Below are 15,936 nucleotides of genomic sequence, written 5' to 3' on the forward strand. Positions count from 1 at the left end.
TAGCACTTGTCGGAATCGGAGTGCGATGCCCTTGGGTAGCTTGAGTCATCTTCTGTTTGAGTTTTACTTCTCCAGGAAAGCGCAGGCCTCCAGGAGAGCTGAGGGATATCAACCAGAAAGAAGTTCAGAAATGAGTCAGGAGTTTGGCTTAGTGGTAGAGTGCTTGCCTAGCATGCATGAAGACCGGGGTTCAATTCCTCGGTACCACATACATAGAAAAAAAGCTGTAAGTGGTGCTGTGGCTCAAGTGGTAAAGCTTTACCTTTGAGGGAAAAGCCTCAAGGACAGTGCCCAAGCCCTCAGTTCAAGTCCCAGGACTGGCAAAAAACAAAACAAAACAAAAAAGGTTCAGAAATGGAGGTTTGAATTAATCATGAGAAACCAATAGATCAAGAAGGGTGAGGTGGCTCACACCTGTAATCCTAGCTACTCAGGAGGCTGAGATTTGAGGATCTCAGTTCAGAGCCAGCCCGGGCATGAAAAGTCCATGTGACTCTTATCTCCAATTAACCACCAGAAAACCAGAAGTGACGCTATGGCTCAAGTGGTAGAGTTCTAACCTTGAGCTGAAAGGATCAGGGACAGAGCCCAGGTCTAGAGTTCAAGCCCCAGGACCAACCAACCCCCCTCCTTCTCCCCCTCCCCAAAAAAGGCAAGCCAGGTGCTAGAGACAAAGTCTCATTTCTATAGTCTTAGGCTGGGCCTAGAACTAAGGATTTTCCTACCTCTGCCTCCTCAGTGCTGAGATCATATACTACCTTGCTCAGCCCTGTTTAGCTGTGTCTATATAGTGAAAATTACAAATCCTTTTTGTAACAAAATATGTATGTGATAAAGAAAAATAAAAAGCACTTCTAAAACTCATTGCCTGTTTCTTTTTAATCTAGTATCTAGAGGATAGTACATAAAATTCTCTCTGTGTGTATATATAATGATTTTTAGAAAACGCCCTTCATTTAAAAGAATCCTTAAGCTGAGTACTGGAGGCTCACACCTCTCATCCTAGCTATTCAGGAGGTTGAGATCGGAGGACTGTGATTCGAAGCCAGCTGAGGCAGGAAAGTCTGTGAGACTCCTTTCTCTAATAAACTAGTCAGAAAAAGCCAGAAGTGATCCAGTGGCTCAAATGATATAACACAAAAGAGGCTCAGGCCCAGAGTTCAAGCCCCATGGCTGACAATAAATAAGAATACTGAGTAGAAGAAAAGAAAGAAAACTAAGATTTTAAAAAGAATCCTTAGTTAACTATAGTCTTTACTTTAATTGAGAGAGAGAGAGGTTATTTTCCTGTTAATGTTTTTATTTTTTGGCCAGTCCTGAGGCTTCAACTCAGGTCCTGAGCACTCTCCTCAGGCTTTCTTAAGGCTAGCACTCTGCTACTTGGGCCACAGCACCACTTCCAGCTTTTTCTGTGTATGTGGTACTGGGGATTCGAACCCAGGGCTTTTCGTATGCTAGGCAAGCACTCTACCACTAAGCCACATTCCCATTTCTCTCAAAATACTCCTAAGAAGGGTACTGGTGGCTCACTTCCTGTCCTTCTCAGGAGGCTGAGATCTGAGGATCACAGTTCAAAGCCAGCCCAAGCATGAAAAGTCCATGAGACTCTTATCTCCAATGAACCACTAGAAATCCAGAAGTAGTGCTGTGCCTTAAGGGGTAGGGCTGTAGCTTTAAGCTGAAGAGCTCAGGGACAGCACCCAGTCCCAGAGTTCAAGACCCATGACCAACCCAAAAAAAAAATTTGTTTTAATTAAATAAATAAGAAAAAAATCAAATCAAATAAATAAAAGATTTTCCTGGCTGACATATGTTTTCCTAAATTTGAATGTTTGAGAATATGCCAGTCCCATAATGTGATGCCCCACCCACACTCAACTTTGACCTTCATCCTGACCTTCACTTCTGTTCCTATCCAGCTTCACTTACGGGAGATGGAGCATTTTGTCAGGGTGTTGATGGCAGTGATATACTGATGCCCCAGGTAGGTCTCATAAGTTGTTTTTCCCTGGAGGTTAGCCAGGCACTCGGTATTATCGTTGAAGAGAAGGTTTTTTGTTTCAGACTGGAATAGACAAAACTCGCTTGGGCATTTCTGTCCATTTCTTCCAAAAAGAGCCTGGGACAGAAAAATGGAGGGTAAAGGAATGCACAACAAAGATTGGACGGTGTGTGGAGATGGAGTCATGGTAGTTCTTCCATTCTGAATCAGCTTTGAGAAAAATGAAAACAAGGGCGGGGGGTGTGGCCTAGTGGTAGAGTGTTTGCCTAGCATGTACGAAGACCTGGGTTCAATTCCTCGGTACCACATACATAGAAAAAGGCAGAAATGGTGCTGTGGCTCAAGTGGTAGAGCTCTAGCCTTGAGCTGAAGAGCTGAAGAGTTCAAGGACAGTGCCCAGGTCCATAGTTCAAGTCCCAGGACCGACAACACACACACACACACACACACACACACACACACACACACACACACACACCTTGAGAAAGCCCAAGGACAGTGCCCAGGGCCTGAGTCCAAGCCCTAGGACAAGTAAAACAAAAGAAAACAAAAAGAAATCTGTTGGGTGCTGCTGGCTCACGCCTGTCGTCCTAGCTACTCAGGAGCCTGAGATCAGAGGATCAAGGTTCAAAGCCAGCCTGGACACTAAAGTCCATGAGATACTTATCTCCAATTAACCACTAGAAAACCAGAAGTAGGGCTGTGGCTCAAGGGGTAGAGCGCTGGCCTTGAGCTGAAGAGCTCAGGGACAGTGCCTAGGCCCAGAGTTCAATTCCCAGGACCACTACCACACACACACACACACACACACACACACACACACACACACACACAATGCCAGTAATCACGACGTTTCATACCTGTTGCTTCAGCAGGACTTGTTCAACAGTTTTTACCATGTCTGTCCGAGAGACAACAGCATGGTTAGGGGCCATAGCCAAGTGACAGCTCTTGGCTTCAGTCACAGGCTTCCGGGAACCATCAAGGCACAATAACTCATAGTCTTCAAGTTTTAAGTCTTTAGCCCATGCTTCCCTGTTCTTTCCTGGTAAGAAAAGGAAGGTTGCATCATCCATTGAGCCCTAGTTTTGTCCTGGAGTGTTTTCTGGGCATACGTGGACATTCCACTAGGGCTTTCGTGATATGAAGGGGGTAGAATGAGCCTTTGATGGTCTGGGAGTTTGGCCTAGTGGTAGAGTACTTGCCTAGCATGCACAAAGACCCAGGTTAGATTCCTCGGTACCACATACATAGAAAAAAGCCAGAAATGGTGTTGTGGCTCAAGTGGTAGAGCTCTAGCCTTGAGAATGCCCAAGGACAGTGCCCAGGCCCTTCGTTCAAGCCCCGGGACTGGCAAATAAACAAAAAAATAAATAAATACAATAAAATAAATAAAAAGAGAGCTTGATAGCTTCCCCTACCCTCCGCATTCTGGAAGATGGTAGAATCTTTCACAAATGCTACGTCTCCTGCCTCCTCCACCAGGCACCTAAAATATATCCATGGGGTAGGGTAGGGGAAACAACTATTAGATTTCTGGTAAAAAGATTTGTTAGATACAATGTATGAGTAAACTTATAAACAACGAAGAGATTTCCAGGAATTCAAAGGTTTCAAAATAATAAGAGTAGGGGCTAGGAGTGTGACTTAGTGGTAGAATGCTTGCCTAGCATGCATGAAGCTCTGGGTTCTATTCCTTAATACCAAATAAACAGAAAAATCAGGAAGTGATGCTGTGGCTCAAAGTGTGGCTCAATTTTTATTACTGTTTATTGTTAATAATAATAATATTGGGCCAGGCGCCGTGGCTCATGCCTGTAATCGTAGCTACTCAGGAGGCTGAGATCTGAGGATCAAAGTTCAAAGCCAGCCTGGACAAAAAGGACCTGAGACTCTCATCTCCAATTAACCTCTAGAAAATGAGAAGTGCGGCTTAGCTCAAGGGGAGGGAGGTAGCCTTGAGCTGAAGAGCTCGGGGGCAGCGACAGGCCGAGTTCAAGCCCCCTGACCAAAAAAAGTCTCATGGACTTTTTGTGCTCCAGCTGGTTTTGAACTATGATCCTCAGATCTCAGCCTCCTGAGTAGCTAGGATTAATATATATATGCATTTATATGTGTGTGTATATATATATATATATGCCTACATGTCTTATAGGTTTACAACTTAAAAAAAACTCTTAGCACCACAGCAAACCCAATATTCCTGAAGATGAAGATTGAGGCCTTTACGCTGGGAACATTCAGGTCTCGACTTACCTCAAAGCCCCAGTGTAGCCAAAATATCTCTCACTGCTATTCGATGCACACTTATGCTTGCCCATCTCATTCCCGACACACAGAGCACAGAGATTGGATGTGGGGTCGGAGCCCGGGGCACAACTTTGACTAAAGAATTCACCTGAAAGGAACAAGGGGAAAACAAATGAAGATAAAAGCCTCCCCAAGCCCAGCCACTGGGGCTGTCAGTTGACCCTGTGTGGGCAGGTGATGCTGATGGATTTCAGTTTGGGATTGCCCAAAACTCAGAGTCCAGACATCCTGGTCCTAGCCTGCAGGTTCAGTTGAGGGCCAGGTTGAGCCACTGCAGAAGAGCATACTGAATATTTACTCCAGGATCTGATATATCTATCTATATGTAGATAGCTATGTGTGTATACACATATATATGTATATATCACATATATGATATATACATACATATATATGTATATATCATTCATTATATATATATATATATATACACATATATATGCTAGCACTCTACCACTAGGCCATGCTCCCAGCCTCTCCATGTCTAACTTTGCTGTAATGAAGTAGAGATAAAGGAGTCAGACGCTGGTGGCTCGCATCTGAGCCCCAGCTACTCAAAAGGCTAACATCTGAGGACTGCAGTTCAACGCCAACCTGGGCTGGATAGTCCATGAGATTCTTATGAACTCCCACAAACCACCAGAAAACTGGAAGTGGTGCTGAGGCTCAAAATGGTAGAGCACAAGTTAGCCTTGAGCAAAAGAACTCAGGGACAGGGCCCCAGGCCCTAGTTCAGATCTCATGATGGAGTGGAGGTGGGGGGAAAGGAATGGAGAAAGAGTCAGGGCTAGGAGTTTGGCCTAGTGGTAGAGTGCTTGCCTAGCATACACGAAGACCGGGGTTTGATTCCTTGGTATACAGAAAAAGCCGGCAGTGGTTCTGTGGCTCAAGTGGTAGAGCTCTAGCCTTGAGAAAGCCCAAGGACAGTGCTCAGGCGCTGAGTTCAAGTCCAGGCCTGACCAAAAGGAAAATGATTCAAGGACTCTCCTGCCTGGACTGGCTTCGAATCTTGATCCTCAGATCACAGCCTCCTTAGTGTTGACTTAGATGATGTAGACTATTTACTTATATCCAAAGAGAACCTCCCTCTGCCATCAGCCTGCAAACCCCATCCGCTCTTCCTTCCAGAAGGTTCCACAGCACCGATGACCCTCCCTCAATACCCATAGGCCTCCTTACCAAATTTGCAGGAGTTTGTCTGTTCAAAGAGCAGGCCTATGGGAATGTTCCAGCCTGCAGTCCTTCCCACACCTGTATGGCAAGACTTCTTGCCTTTCAGAGAGTTCCAGGTAATTTCAGCCTTGGCCTTCTTAACTAAGGCCACAGCCAGGTACCCTGGAGAAACAGGTGACAGAAGAGAGAGTTAATTGGCCACAAATGGTATATAGACCAAAGGAGAGAAAAACGTTAATGTTACTTTCTTTTTTGTTGGTGGTGGTGGTTATGGGTCTTGAACTCTGGACCTGGGTGCTGTCCCTGAGCTCTTTAGCTCAAAGCTATCGCCCTACCCCTGGAGCCACAGCTCCACTTCTCGTTTTCTAGTGATTATTTTCTAGTGATTAATTGAAGGCGAGAGGCTCTTGGACTTTGGTGCCCAGGCTGGCTTTGAACCGTGATCCTCGGATCTCACCCTCCTGAGTAGTTAGGATAACAGGCCTGAGCCATGGGTGCCCAGTTTTTTGTTTTTTGTTTTTTTGCCAGTCCTGGGCTTGAGCTCAAGGCCTGAGCACTGTCCTTGGACTTTCTCAAGGCTAGAGCTCTACCACTTGAGCCTCAGCACCACTTCCGGCTTTTTTCTATGTATGTGGTACCGAGGAATCGAACCCGGGTCGATGCTAGGCAAGCACTTTAACCACTAGGCATTTTGTTGCCTATGGAAATAACTGATTCTAACTTACCTTCAGATGGTCGATTTATACAATCAAGATCATTACTTTTCGAGGATTCTGCAAAGAACCAAAGCAACATGTCATTAAATACTAAGATTTACTGAGATGTCCCAGGTGTGTGTGTGTGTGTGTGTGTGTGTGTGTGTGTGTGTGTGTGTGTGTGTGTGCCAGTACTGAGACTTGAACTCAGGATCTGGACTCTTCCCTTTATCTTTTCCTCTCAAGGCTGACTCTCTAGCCTTTGATTCATACTTCCACCTCCAGCTTTGAGTTGGTTCACTGGAGATAAAAGTCTGATAGACGTGTCCACTCAGGCTGGATTTGAACTACAATCTTCAGAGCTCAGCTTCCTGAGTAGCTAGGATGACAGGTGTGAGCCACAAGCATTTGATGCTAAGTTATGATCATTCAAAAAGAGCCGGGCACAGTGGCTCACACTGTCATCCTAACTACAGTGGAGACTGAGCTCTGAGCATCTCAGTTCAAAGCCAGCCTAGGCACCAAAGACCGTGAGACTCTTATCTCCAACAAACCACCAGAACACCAGAAGTGGTGCTGTGGCTCAAAGGGTAGGGCGGTATCCTTGAGCTAAAGAGCTCAGGGACAGCACGCAGGTCCAGAGTTCAAGTCCCAGGACTGACCAAAAAAAAAAAGAGGATCTGCACTTCTCAACAAAGGTGTGTGTGTGTGTGTGTGTGTGTGTGTACATGGTCTCTTGTCTCTTAACGTCTTCTGTGGGTCCCCAATCTTCCTTCCACCCCTCCAAGGTCCCAGCCTCCTTCAGAAACGAGACGGAGTCTACTTACGCTGGTTCTCAGCCAGGACAGGCACCAAGCCACACCTCCCTGCCGTGTAGATAAAGCCTCCATCCAAACTCATGCCATCTGCCTCTCCTTTCTGTATAGACAAAGCAGATTGTCTGTCTGTCTGTCTGTCTGTCTGACTCTCTCAATTTTTCTCCCCCCCCCAGTTTGGTGTTAGTTCATATCACAATACTTTCTTAATTCTGGCAATAATCCTCAAATTATTGTTACAATCAAAGGAATAAAAAGGCAGACGCCCTTGGCTCACGCCTGTCATCCTAGCTATTCAGGAGGCTGAGATCTGAGGATCGCAGTTCAAAGCCAGCCCCATGAGACTCTTTTTTTTTTTTGCCAGTCCTGGGCTTGAGCTCAGGGCCTGAGCACTGTCCTTGGATTTTCTCAAGGCTAGAGCTCTACCACTTGAGCCACAGCTCCATTTCTGGCTTTTTTTTTCCTAAATCTGTGGTGCTGAGGGCTCGAACCCGGGTCTTCACGCATGCTAGGCAAGCACTCTACCCCTAGGCCACACTCCCGTCCTCCCTCTGCCTGCCACACACCCCTCAACACACGCTTCCTGCTTTGTTCACCTCAGACAGATACCCAGAACCCGGGTCCCTTTTCCCACCCTCGGGGACACTGCCCACCTACCAGGATGGCAGCCAGACATTCTTCCGTGGTGGGGCCTGAGGCGCAGGCCACCTGCTTCTGGCTGAGACTGCTCCAGCGTTTGCACTTGCGTAGTTCATCATTTCCCACAGCACACCAGGAAATCCGGGACTTTCGAGCTGCTACCTCTTCCTCCCCTGGGGAGATGGTTAAAACATGGACCCTAAAAACCTTTATCTGGGGGCCGGGAGTGTGGCCTACTGGTAGAGTGCTTGCCTAGCATGCACAAAGACCGGGGTTCGATTCCTCAGTACCACATACATAGAAAAAGCCAGAAGTGGTGCTGTGGCTCAAGTGGTAGAGCTGTAACCTTGAGCAAGCTCAAGGACAGTGCTCAGGCTGTGAGTTCCAACCCTAGGACTGGCAAAAGAAAGGATCCACTACTCAGAAGATTCACCCACGTCTTACCACCCACCCAGTGGGGTTCACTCACTTTCTTTCAGGTTCTGGAAAGCAATGATATGTCTGGATCCCAGGTACAGCTTACTATCAATCTTCTGAGGCACTCTCAGAAACCCAATGGTGGAATCTTTGAACAGGAGATCTCTCTGCCCCACAGGGGAGCTGAAGAGCTTGAATGTTGAAGACTTGTTTTTTCCAAACATTTCCTAAGTTAAGACAAAATTATGACACCAACAGGAAACCCATTCACTGACGTTTATGACAAAGGGAGGGGAACTTGGTGTCTGTAGTTTCCTAGTAGAGTGCTGGCTTAGCATGCATAAAGACCTGGGTTCGATTCCTCAGTATCACATACACAGAAAGAGCCAGAAATGGTGCTGTGGCTCAAGTGGTAGAATACTAGTCTTGAGGAAAAAAGTAGCTCAGGCCCTAAGTTCAAATCCCAGGACCATCACACACACACACACACAAAAAAAAACAGGACTGGATGCGTGGTTCAAATGGTTGAGCACCTCAGGCATAAAGTACAGATGGAGGAAAGGGGTGTAGGTGGAGTTACCTGTGCCTGACGGAGAACTTGCCAGATGGAATCTTCCCTACTATCTTCAGTCCGGGCCACCACCGCACGAGAAGGAATTCTGGCTAAATGGCACTGTTTATATTCACTCACTGGCTTCCAGGTATTATCCGGGCATAGTAATTTATACTGGTTTCTCTCGGCCTCGTTGGTCAACATGTCTGGGGAAGGGAGAGAAGCAACAGAACACGGGTCAGCCATTTTTCTGGCAGGACCTGTAAGCTCTGACTCCCCTCTCTCCCCATAGGCTGAGTGGAAGGAGAAAAACCACTACATTTACACAGCAAATGAATCATCTCCCAGAAAGTTCCAGAATCCGCTGAGATCGGAGCCTGGCCTGGGAATCTTAGGCCTTTCAGCCAGCCAGAGTGATTTATAAATGAATGAATGAATGAATGAATGAATGAAAACAAAGCCAGGCGTAGGTGGCTCAGGCCTGGAATCCTAGCTACTCAGGATGCTGAGATCTGAAGATCAAGGTTCAAAGCCAGCCAGGGACACAAAAAGACCTGAGACTCTTCTCTCCAATTGACCTCTAGAAAATGGGTAATGTGGCTTGGCTCAAGGATAGGGTGGTAGCTTGAGCTGAAGAGCTCAGGGACAGCTCCCAGACCCAGAGTTCAAGTCCCATGACTGACAGAAAAAAACAAACAAACAAACAAACAAAACAGTGAAACAAAAATATACCAAATAAGGAAACAACAAACAAACAAACAAGAAAACCCCTCCCATGAATAGACATAAACTTTGCCTCGGTGGGGGCTCACATCTAGCCAATCAGGAAGCTAGGCCGGGAATATGGAAGAGTGCTTGCCTACCATGCCTGAAGCCCTGGGTTCGATTCCTCCGGTACCACATACACAGAAAAGGCCAGAAGTGCTGCAGTGGCTCAAGTGGTAGAGCTCTAGCTTTGAGTCAAAGGATGGTGCCCAGGCCCTGAGTTCAAGCCCCAGGACTGGCACAAACACACACACTGGATAGTTGTTTCTTACCAAATAACGTACTATGTTCCATAAAAGCCACATCTCCAGTGCCATCTTTCAGACACCTGTGGAATGAGGACATGAGAGGGTGAATCCGTTTCTCCTTGTCTATAAGCAGGAGCCTTGACACTGGCTCTGAACCCCAAAGAAAGATCCTAAAGAAAGTTGGCAAGACACTGCAGGTTTTCCACTTAAGCGCTGAGGGTTGAAAGGTTACGAATCCATTTGTTTCCCCCTAAATAAAAGAGTTTTACCCTGGTACTGGTGGCTCATACCTGTTATTCTAGCTACTACTCAGGAGGCTGAGAGCTGAGGGTCACAGTTCAAAACCAGCCTGGGCAGAAAAAGCTATGAGACGCTAATATCTAATTAACAACTACCCGCCCCCCCCCCAAGAAAAAGACAAAAGTGGAACTTGTGGCTCTCGTGGTAGAAGGATTGCCTTAGGCTGAGAAGGCTTGGGGACAATGACCAGGCCCCGAGGTTAGGCCCCTGGACCACAAAAGAAATTTCAAAAAGGAAGGAAGGAAGGAAAGAAAGAAAAAGAAGGAGAAAAACAAAGGAGGGCAAGAAGGGAGGGAGGAAAAAGGAAGAAAGAAGGGAGGGAGGGAAAGAGGGAGAGAAGGGGCCTGGCCCTGTGTCCCTGGGGAAGAAGGGACCCTGTTACTCACTTGAAGGCTCCTGAGTTGCCAAAGTAGGGCTCTAGGGAGGAGAAGGCACACTTTGTGGTCCTTGTCCCCGCACACAGGTGACACAGGTTGGGGAAGCGAGCCCTGTCTGCTCCAGGAACACAGCTGCTAGAGAAGAACTTGCCTACAGCTGTGGAACACAGGAACAAGGGGTCACAGAGGCTGAGTGGCCTCGACATGACAAGATCCCCTCCACAGTACCCCCCAAAACAGAGAGACCCCACCACACACACTCCACCCCACTTCTGTACTCTCCAGTGAGCCACCAAAAAAAACCACAAGTGGCCCCGTGGCTCAACATGGTAGAGCGCCACGCCTTGAGCTGAAGAGCTCAGGGACAGCGCCCGGGCCCTGAGTTCAAATCCTACCCCTAAGCAAATCATAAATAAGGCCTTGCCTGCTTCCAGGGGTTCAGGTGGGCCTTTCCAGTTCAGAGATAGACGAAGGAATCCCAGAGGGACAGTCCAGCCAGCTGTGTCACCAAGGCCTGTGTGACACGACCTCGCGCCTCGCAGTTGGTTCAGTTGTAGTAAACTGGTGATTCTTACCACAGCCACGGCATACACGTGGGTTTGTGGTTCTGCACGTGGAATCGAAAGAGAGAATAGAAAGCCTTCGTTAGGATCAAGACTGGAGCTGTGTCCCGTCTATCATCCTAGCTACTCAGGAGACTGAGGTCTGGGGGATCACGGTTCAAAGCCAGCCGGGTAGGAAAGTTCCTGAGACTCTTCTCTTTAATCAACCACTCGGAAGAAGCCAAAAGTGATGCCGTGTTTCAAATGCTACAACACTCGATTTGAGTATAAAGGGGTTTAGGGACAGTGCCCAGGCTCTGAGTTCAAGCCCCAGGACTGGCAAAAAAAAAAAAAAAGAAAGAAAAAAGAAAGGGCCAGGAGTTTGGCCTCGTGGTAGCGTGCTTGCCTGACATTCACAAAGACTCTGGTTCGATTCCTCAGTTACCACATACATAGAAAAAGCCAGAAGTGGTGCTATAGCTCAAGTGGTAGAGCTCTAGCCTTAAGAAAGCCAAAGGACAGTGCCCAGGCCCTGAGTTCAAGCTCCACAATTAGCAAGGGAAAAAAGGAGTCTTCTTCTACCTGGGACTGGCTTCAAACCAGAATCTTCCCATCTCAGCCTCCTCTTCCTCCTCCACCTCCTCCTCCTCCTCCTCCTCCTCCTCCTCCTCTTCTTCTTCTTCTTCTTCTTCTTCTTCTTCTTCTTCTTATTATTATTATTATTATTATTATTATTATTATTTTGTGGGTCATGAGACTTGAACTCTGGGCCTGGGCACTGTCCCTGAGCTCTTCAGCTCAAGGCTATCACCCTACCCCTTAAGCCAAGCCCCACTTTCCAGTTTTCTAGAGGTTCATTGGAGATAAGGGTCTCACAGGCTGGCTTTGAACCACGATCCTCCGATCTCAGCCTCCAGAGTAGTTAGGATTATAGGCATGAGCCACCCCGCTCTGCTATTATTATTATTATTAATTATTATTATTATTATTATTATTTTGCCAGTCCTGGGGCTTGAACCCAGCCAGGTATCAAGGAATCGAACCTGGATCCTCATGCATGCTTGGCAAGCACTCTACCATTAGGCCAAACTCCCAGGCCCTGGCTCTGGTTATTCTTCTAGGAGGGGGCGTTGTCTTTCCACCCAGGTGCTAACAGCGTCTATGCCCATTTTCTTTGAGCCTAGAGACCCCCCCCCCCCCACTCTCATCCCCCAGGTAAGGCCATAGGCACAGGCCTTCTCTGGGGAGAACTCACGTGCTTCTGTTCCATAAACTTCAGCCGCTATGGGTCGAAGTTTGTAGGAGGCAGACCCTGCCTCCAACGTCGAGCTGACGTCGAGAGTCATAGCATCCGCCCTCTTTGCCTGGAAGAACAAGGGATCTGATCAACTTCAAGAGGAAACCTACGAGGTCCAGAAAAAAAATGGAGTTTGGGGACTTCAGGAAGCTTTGAACCAGGCACCTATCAGCCTAGACGACTCAGGAGGCTGAGATTGGAGGATCACAGTTCAAAGTTAGCTCGGGCATGAAAGTCCCTGAGATGCTTAGCTGCCATGGATCACCCAAAAATCAACTGTGCAAGCGATGGCTCAAAGTAAGTAGAGTGCTAGCCTTGAGTAAAAGAGTTCAGGGACAACGCCCAGGCCCTGAGTTCAAGTCCCATGTCAGACCCAAAAAAAATATATAGCTCGCTCATAGATTTTTCCTGTCCTGGCTGGTTTTTGAACCCTAATCCTCAGATCTCAGCCACTGAATCTCTATTTATTTATTGCCAGTTCTGGGGCATGAACTCAGGGCCTGAGCACTGTCCTTGGACTTTTCTCAAGGCTAGAGCTCGACCACTTGAGCCACAGCACCGCTTCTGGCTTTTTTCTATGCATGTGGTACCAAGGAATCGAACCCGGGTCTTCGAGCATGCTAGGCAAGCACTTTAACCACTAGGCCACACTCCCAACCCCTGAGCTTCTCATTTCTTTTGCCAAAAAGTGTCTAATGTTCACAGATGCCTGACAGGCCGAGCTGAGGGTCCTTCCATCCACATATCTCAGGACACTTGCAAGCCTTGTCTCACCACAATGGCTTGCATGCATTGACGGGAGGATTTCTTTCTGACACAGCTGAGAGAGGGGCCTGCGGTCTGTAACATGTTCCTCTTCCACGTGAAACATTTGGTGGTCTCTGGTTGTGAGATAGTACACCATCGAATATTTTCCCTGGGTAGAGCCAGGCACAGTCCTGGGAGGGGAAGAAAAAAAACCCAAAAACCAAAATCAAAGAATTAAAGCCACAACTACATTTCCTCTAATGGACCAGAAACTCCAAAGCCTCACTCCACCACACTTTGTATTTCTTTTTTCCTTGTGTGTACCAGTCCCGGGGCTTGAACTCAGGGCCTGAGCACTGTCCCTGGACTTTCTCAAGGCTAGAGCTCTACCACTTGAGCCACAGCACCACTTCCAGCTTTTTTCTATGTATGTGGTACTGAGGAATCGAACCTGAGTCTTCATGAATGCTAGGCAAGCACTCCACTAGGCCAAACTCTCAGCCCCTTCCCTTTGTATTCCTATCTCACCAGGCATTCTCAGCCTTCAGGGGAGGCGTAGACTCCCAGACCTCAACCTTGGCCAGGAGTCTGTGATTTATTTATTTCTTTTTAAATTTTCTTTTCTTTTTGCCATGGGGCTTGAACTCAGAGCCTGGGCACTGTCCCTGAGCTTTTTCCCTCAAGGTTATAGTGTTCTACCACTTTCTTTGAGCCACAGTGCCCTCTTTTGGCTTCACAGATTTTCCTGTCCAGGCTGGCTTTGAACCAACTACCCTCAGATCTCAGCTTTCTTGGGAAGCCTGGGTAAAGGACATAAGCCCTTTATGCAGGCCCAGTCCCACATTTGTGTTTACAGATGTTGGAAACTTGCACTGGAAATATGATAGAGTGTTTGCCTAGCATGCCCAAAGACCAGGGTTCGATTCCTCAGTACTACAGACACAGAAAAAACCAGAAGTGGTGCTGTGGCTCCAGGGGTAGAGTACTAGCCTTGAGCAAAAAGAAATTCAGAGGTGGTACCCAGGTCCTGAGTTCAAAGCTCCAGGACACTCTCCTCCCCCCCCCTCTCTCTCTCTCACACACACACACACACACACACACAGTCTACAGTATATGAATTTCAGAGATCCTGGGAAAAACCAACTAAGGCCCAACTCAGACACTCATTCTCAGTACCCCTATACTTACCTAAGACCCCAAGACACAGCAGGGCAAGGAAAAGGAGCCTCATGCTTATGTTGCTTGGGCGAGAAGGAAATGAAGTTATCTCCTCCCCGAGCCCCTTTATCCAGTCTTGGGGATCTGGGGGAGGGAGGGGAGGGCAGAAGGCTCCACCGAATTGCCCAATAGGGCTTTGGGTCCTGCCCACAGCCTGAGGCCAGATTTGCTAGTTCCTTAATTCTTGGGCTCCAAGAAGGAGGGGTGAGGATTCTATGCCCCGGAGAGGATTGGGGAGGGGGTCACAACAACAAAAATACCCACTACGTGCACCTCCCCTGTAAATCTACTTGGGTTCTGCAATATCTTTTGCAACCTCCTCCCCCATCCAGGACACAGGTGCCTTGCTTTGGTTTCTGGGCATATTTTATTGTATTTTGCCAGTCCTGGGCTTGAACTCAGGGCCTGAGCACTGTCTTTGGATTTTCTCAAGGCTAGAGCTCTACCACTTGAGCCTCAGCACCACTTCCGGCCTTTTTCTATGTATGTGGTACCGAGGAATCGAACCCAGGTCTTTGTGCATGCTAGGCAAGCGCTTTAACCACTAGGCCAAACTCCCAGCCCCGGTTTTTGTGCTTTTAGAAGTGGGGGAATACCCAGGCTAGGGTACTGGTGGCTCACGCCTGCCATCCTAGCTACTCAAGAGGCTGAGATCTGGAGGATCGTGATTCAAGGCCAGCTTACAATGTAAAAGTCAGGGAGACTCTTTTATCTCCCATGAACCATCAAAACACCAGAAGTGGAGCAAAAAAACCCAAAAAACAAGGAAAAAGAAAGGAATGTTGTGGAGTCTTTGCTAGCGGTGGGTTCTGCCAAGGTACAAACTCTGATAAAGGGGGATACCTCCAGGGTGGGTTCTGGGGAATTTGCCAGAATGACCAGCTTGCTCTGGAGACCACAGATTCAAGGTCTCTGTTTGGAAAGAAGATGATATGACAACATTAAAAAAAAATTGCTTTCATCCATAATTGCAAGAAATCATTTCAAAAACAGTGAAGAAATCTTAACATTGGCTAATGTTTATTGAGTACTAAGCCTCTTTGGGCCTGAAAGAGCTCCTAGCTTTGCCTGTTCATGCTTCTAGAAGAATCAAGAATCAGGGGCCGGGAGTTTGACCTAGTGGTAGAGTGCTCGCCTAGCATGCATGAAGCCCTAGGTTCGATTCCTTGGTCCCACATACATAGAACAGGCCAGAAATGGTGCTGTGGCTCAAGTGGCAGAGCACTAGCCTCGAACAAAAAATGTCCAAGGACAGTGCCAAGCCCCTAAATTCCTAGATACTCAGGAGGCTGAGATGTAAAGATCTTGGTTCAAAACCAACCTGGGCAGGAAACTCTGTATCTCTTCATTCATTCATTTATTTATTTATTTATTTATTTATTTATTTATTTATTTATTTATTTATTTTGTGGCCAGTCCTGGGTCTTGAACTCAGGGCCTAGATCTTGAACTCAAGGCTTGAGTACTGTCCTTGAGCTTTCTTTCTCAAGGAGACAGTACCACTTTTGGCTTTTTCCAGATATGTGGTACTGAGAAATCAAACCCAAGGCATTGTGTATACTAAGTGGTAAAGCCCCAGCTCTAAAAGACAGTGCCTAAATCCTCAGTTCAAACCCCAGTACAAAAGTACTGGGTAATAATTCATAAACAAAGTAAATTACGTGACTCCTTTATTGGTTCATTTATACAGTTTTGGAGTGTGTGTGTGTGTGTGTGTGTGTGTGTGTGTGTGTGTGTGTGTGTACCAGGCCTGCCTGGATGCTATACCTGCATTCAAGATATAAACAATGTACAGAAAAAGCCAGGTGCTGGTATCTCAGCTCCTGCATCCTATCTCC

General features: G+C 47.2%; 1 protein-coding gene across 1 annotated transcript; it reads right to left on the bottom strand.

Annotated features, from left to right (window-relative positions):
* Nucleotides 1-8: 8 nt before the first annotated feature.
* Nucleotides 9-14,164, bottom strand: Ltf (lactotransferrin). Its single transcript, XM_090323571.1, has 17 exons — nucleotides 14,069-14,164; nucleotides 12,908-13,071; nucleotides 12,092-12,200; nucleotides 10,719-10,901; nucleotides 10,304-10,451; nucleotides 9,642-9,697; nucleotides 8,632-8,810; nucleotides 8,104-8,278; nucleotides 7,653-7,807; nucleotides 7,008-7,098; nucleotides 6,211-6,258; nucleotides 5,492-5,647; nucleotides 4,259-4,400; nucleotides 3,424-3,491; nucleotides 2,863-3,047; nucleotides 1,930-2,119; nucleotides 9-98 (listed from the first exon to the last, which is right to left on the bottom strand). Exons 1-17 carry the CDS (start codon nucleotides 14,109-14,111, stop codon nucleotides 64-66), a joined length of 2,127 nt encoding a protein of 708 aa, XP_090179697.1. The 5' UTR covers nucleotides 14,112-14,164; the 3' UTR covers nucleotides 9-63.
* Nucleotides 14,165-15,936: the final 1,772 nt, after the last annotated feature.

Source organism: Megascapheus bottae, chromosome 32, assembly GCF_031878675.1.
Source record: "Megascapheus bottae isolate mThoBot1 chromosome 32, mThoBot2.hap1, whole genome shotgun sequence".
NCBI classification, from domain to species: domain Eukaryota; kingdom Metazoa; phylum Chordata; class Mammalia; order Rodentia; family Geomyidae; genus Megascapheus; species Megascapheus bottae.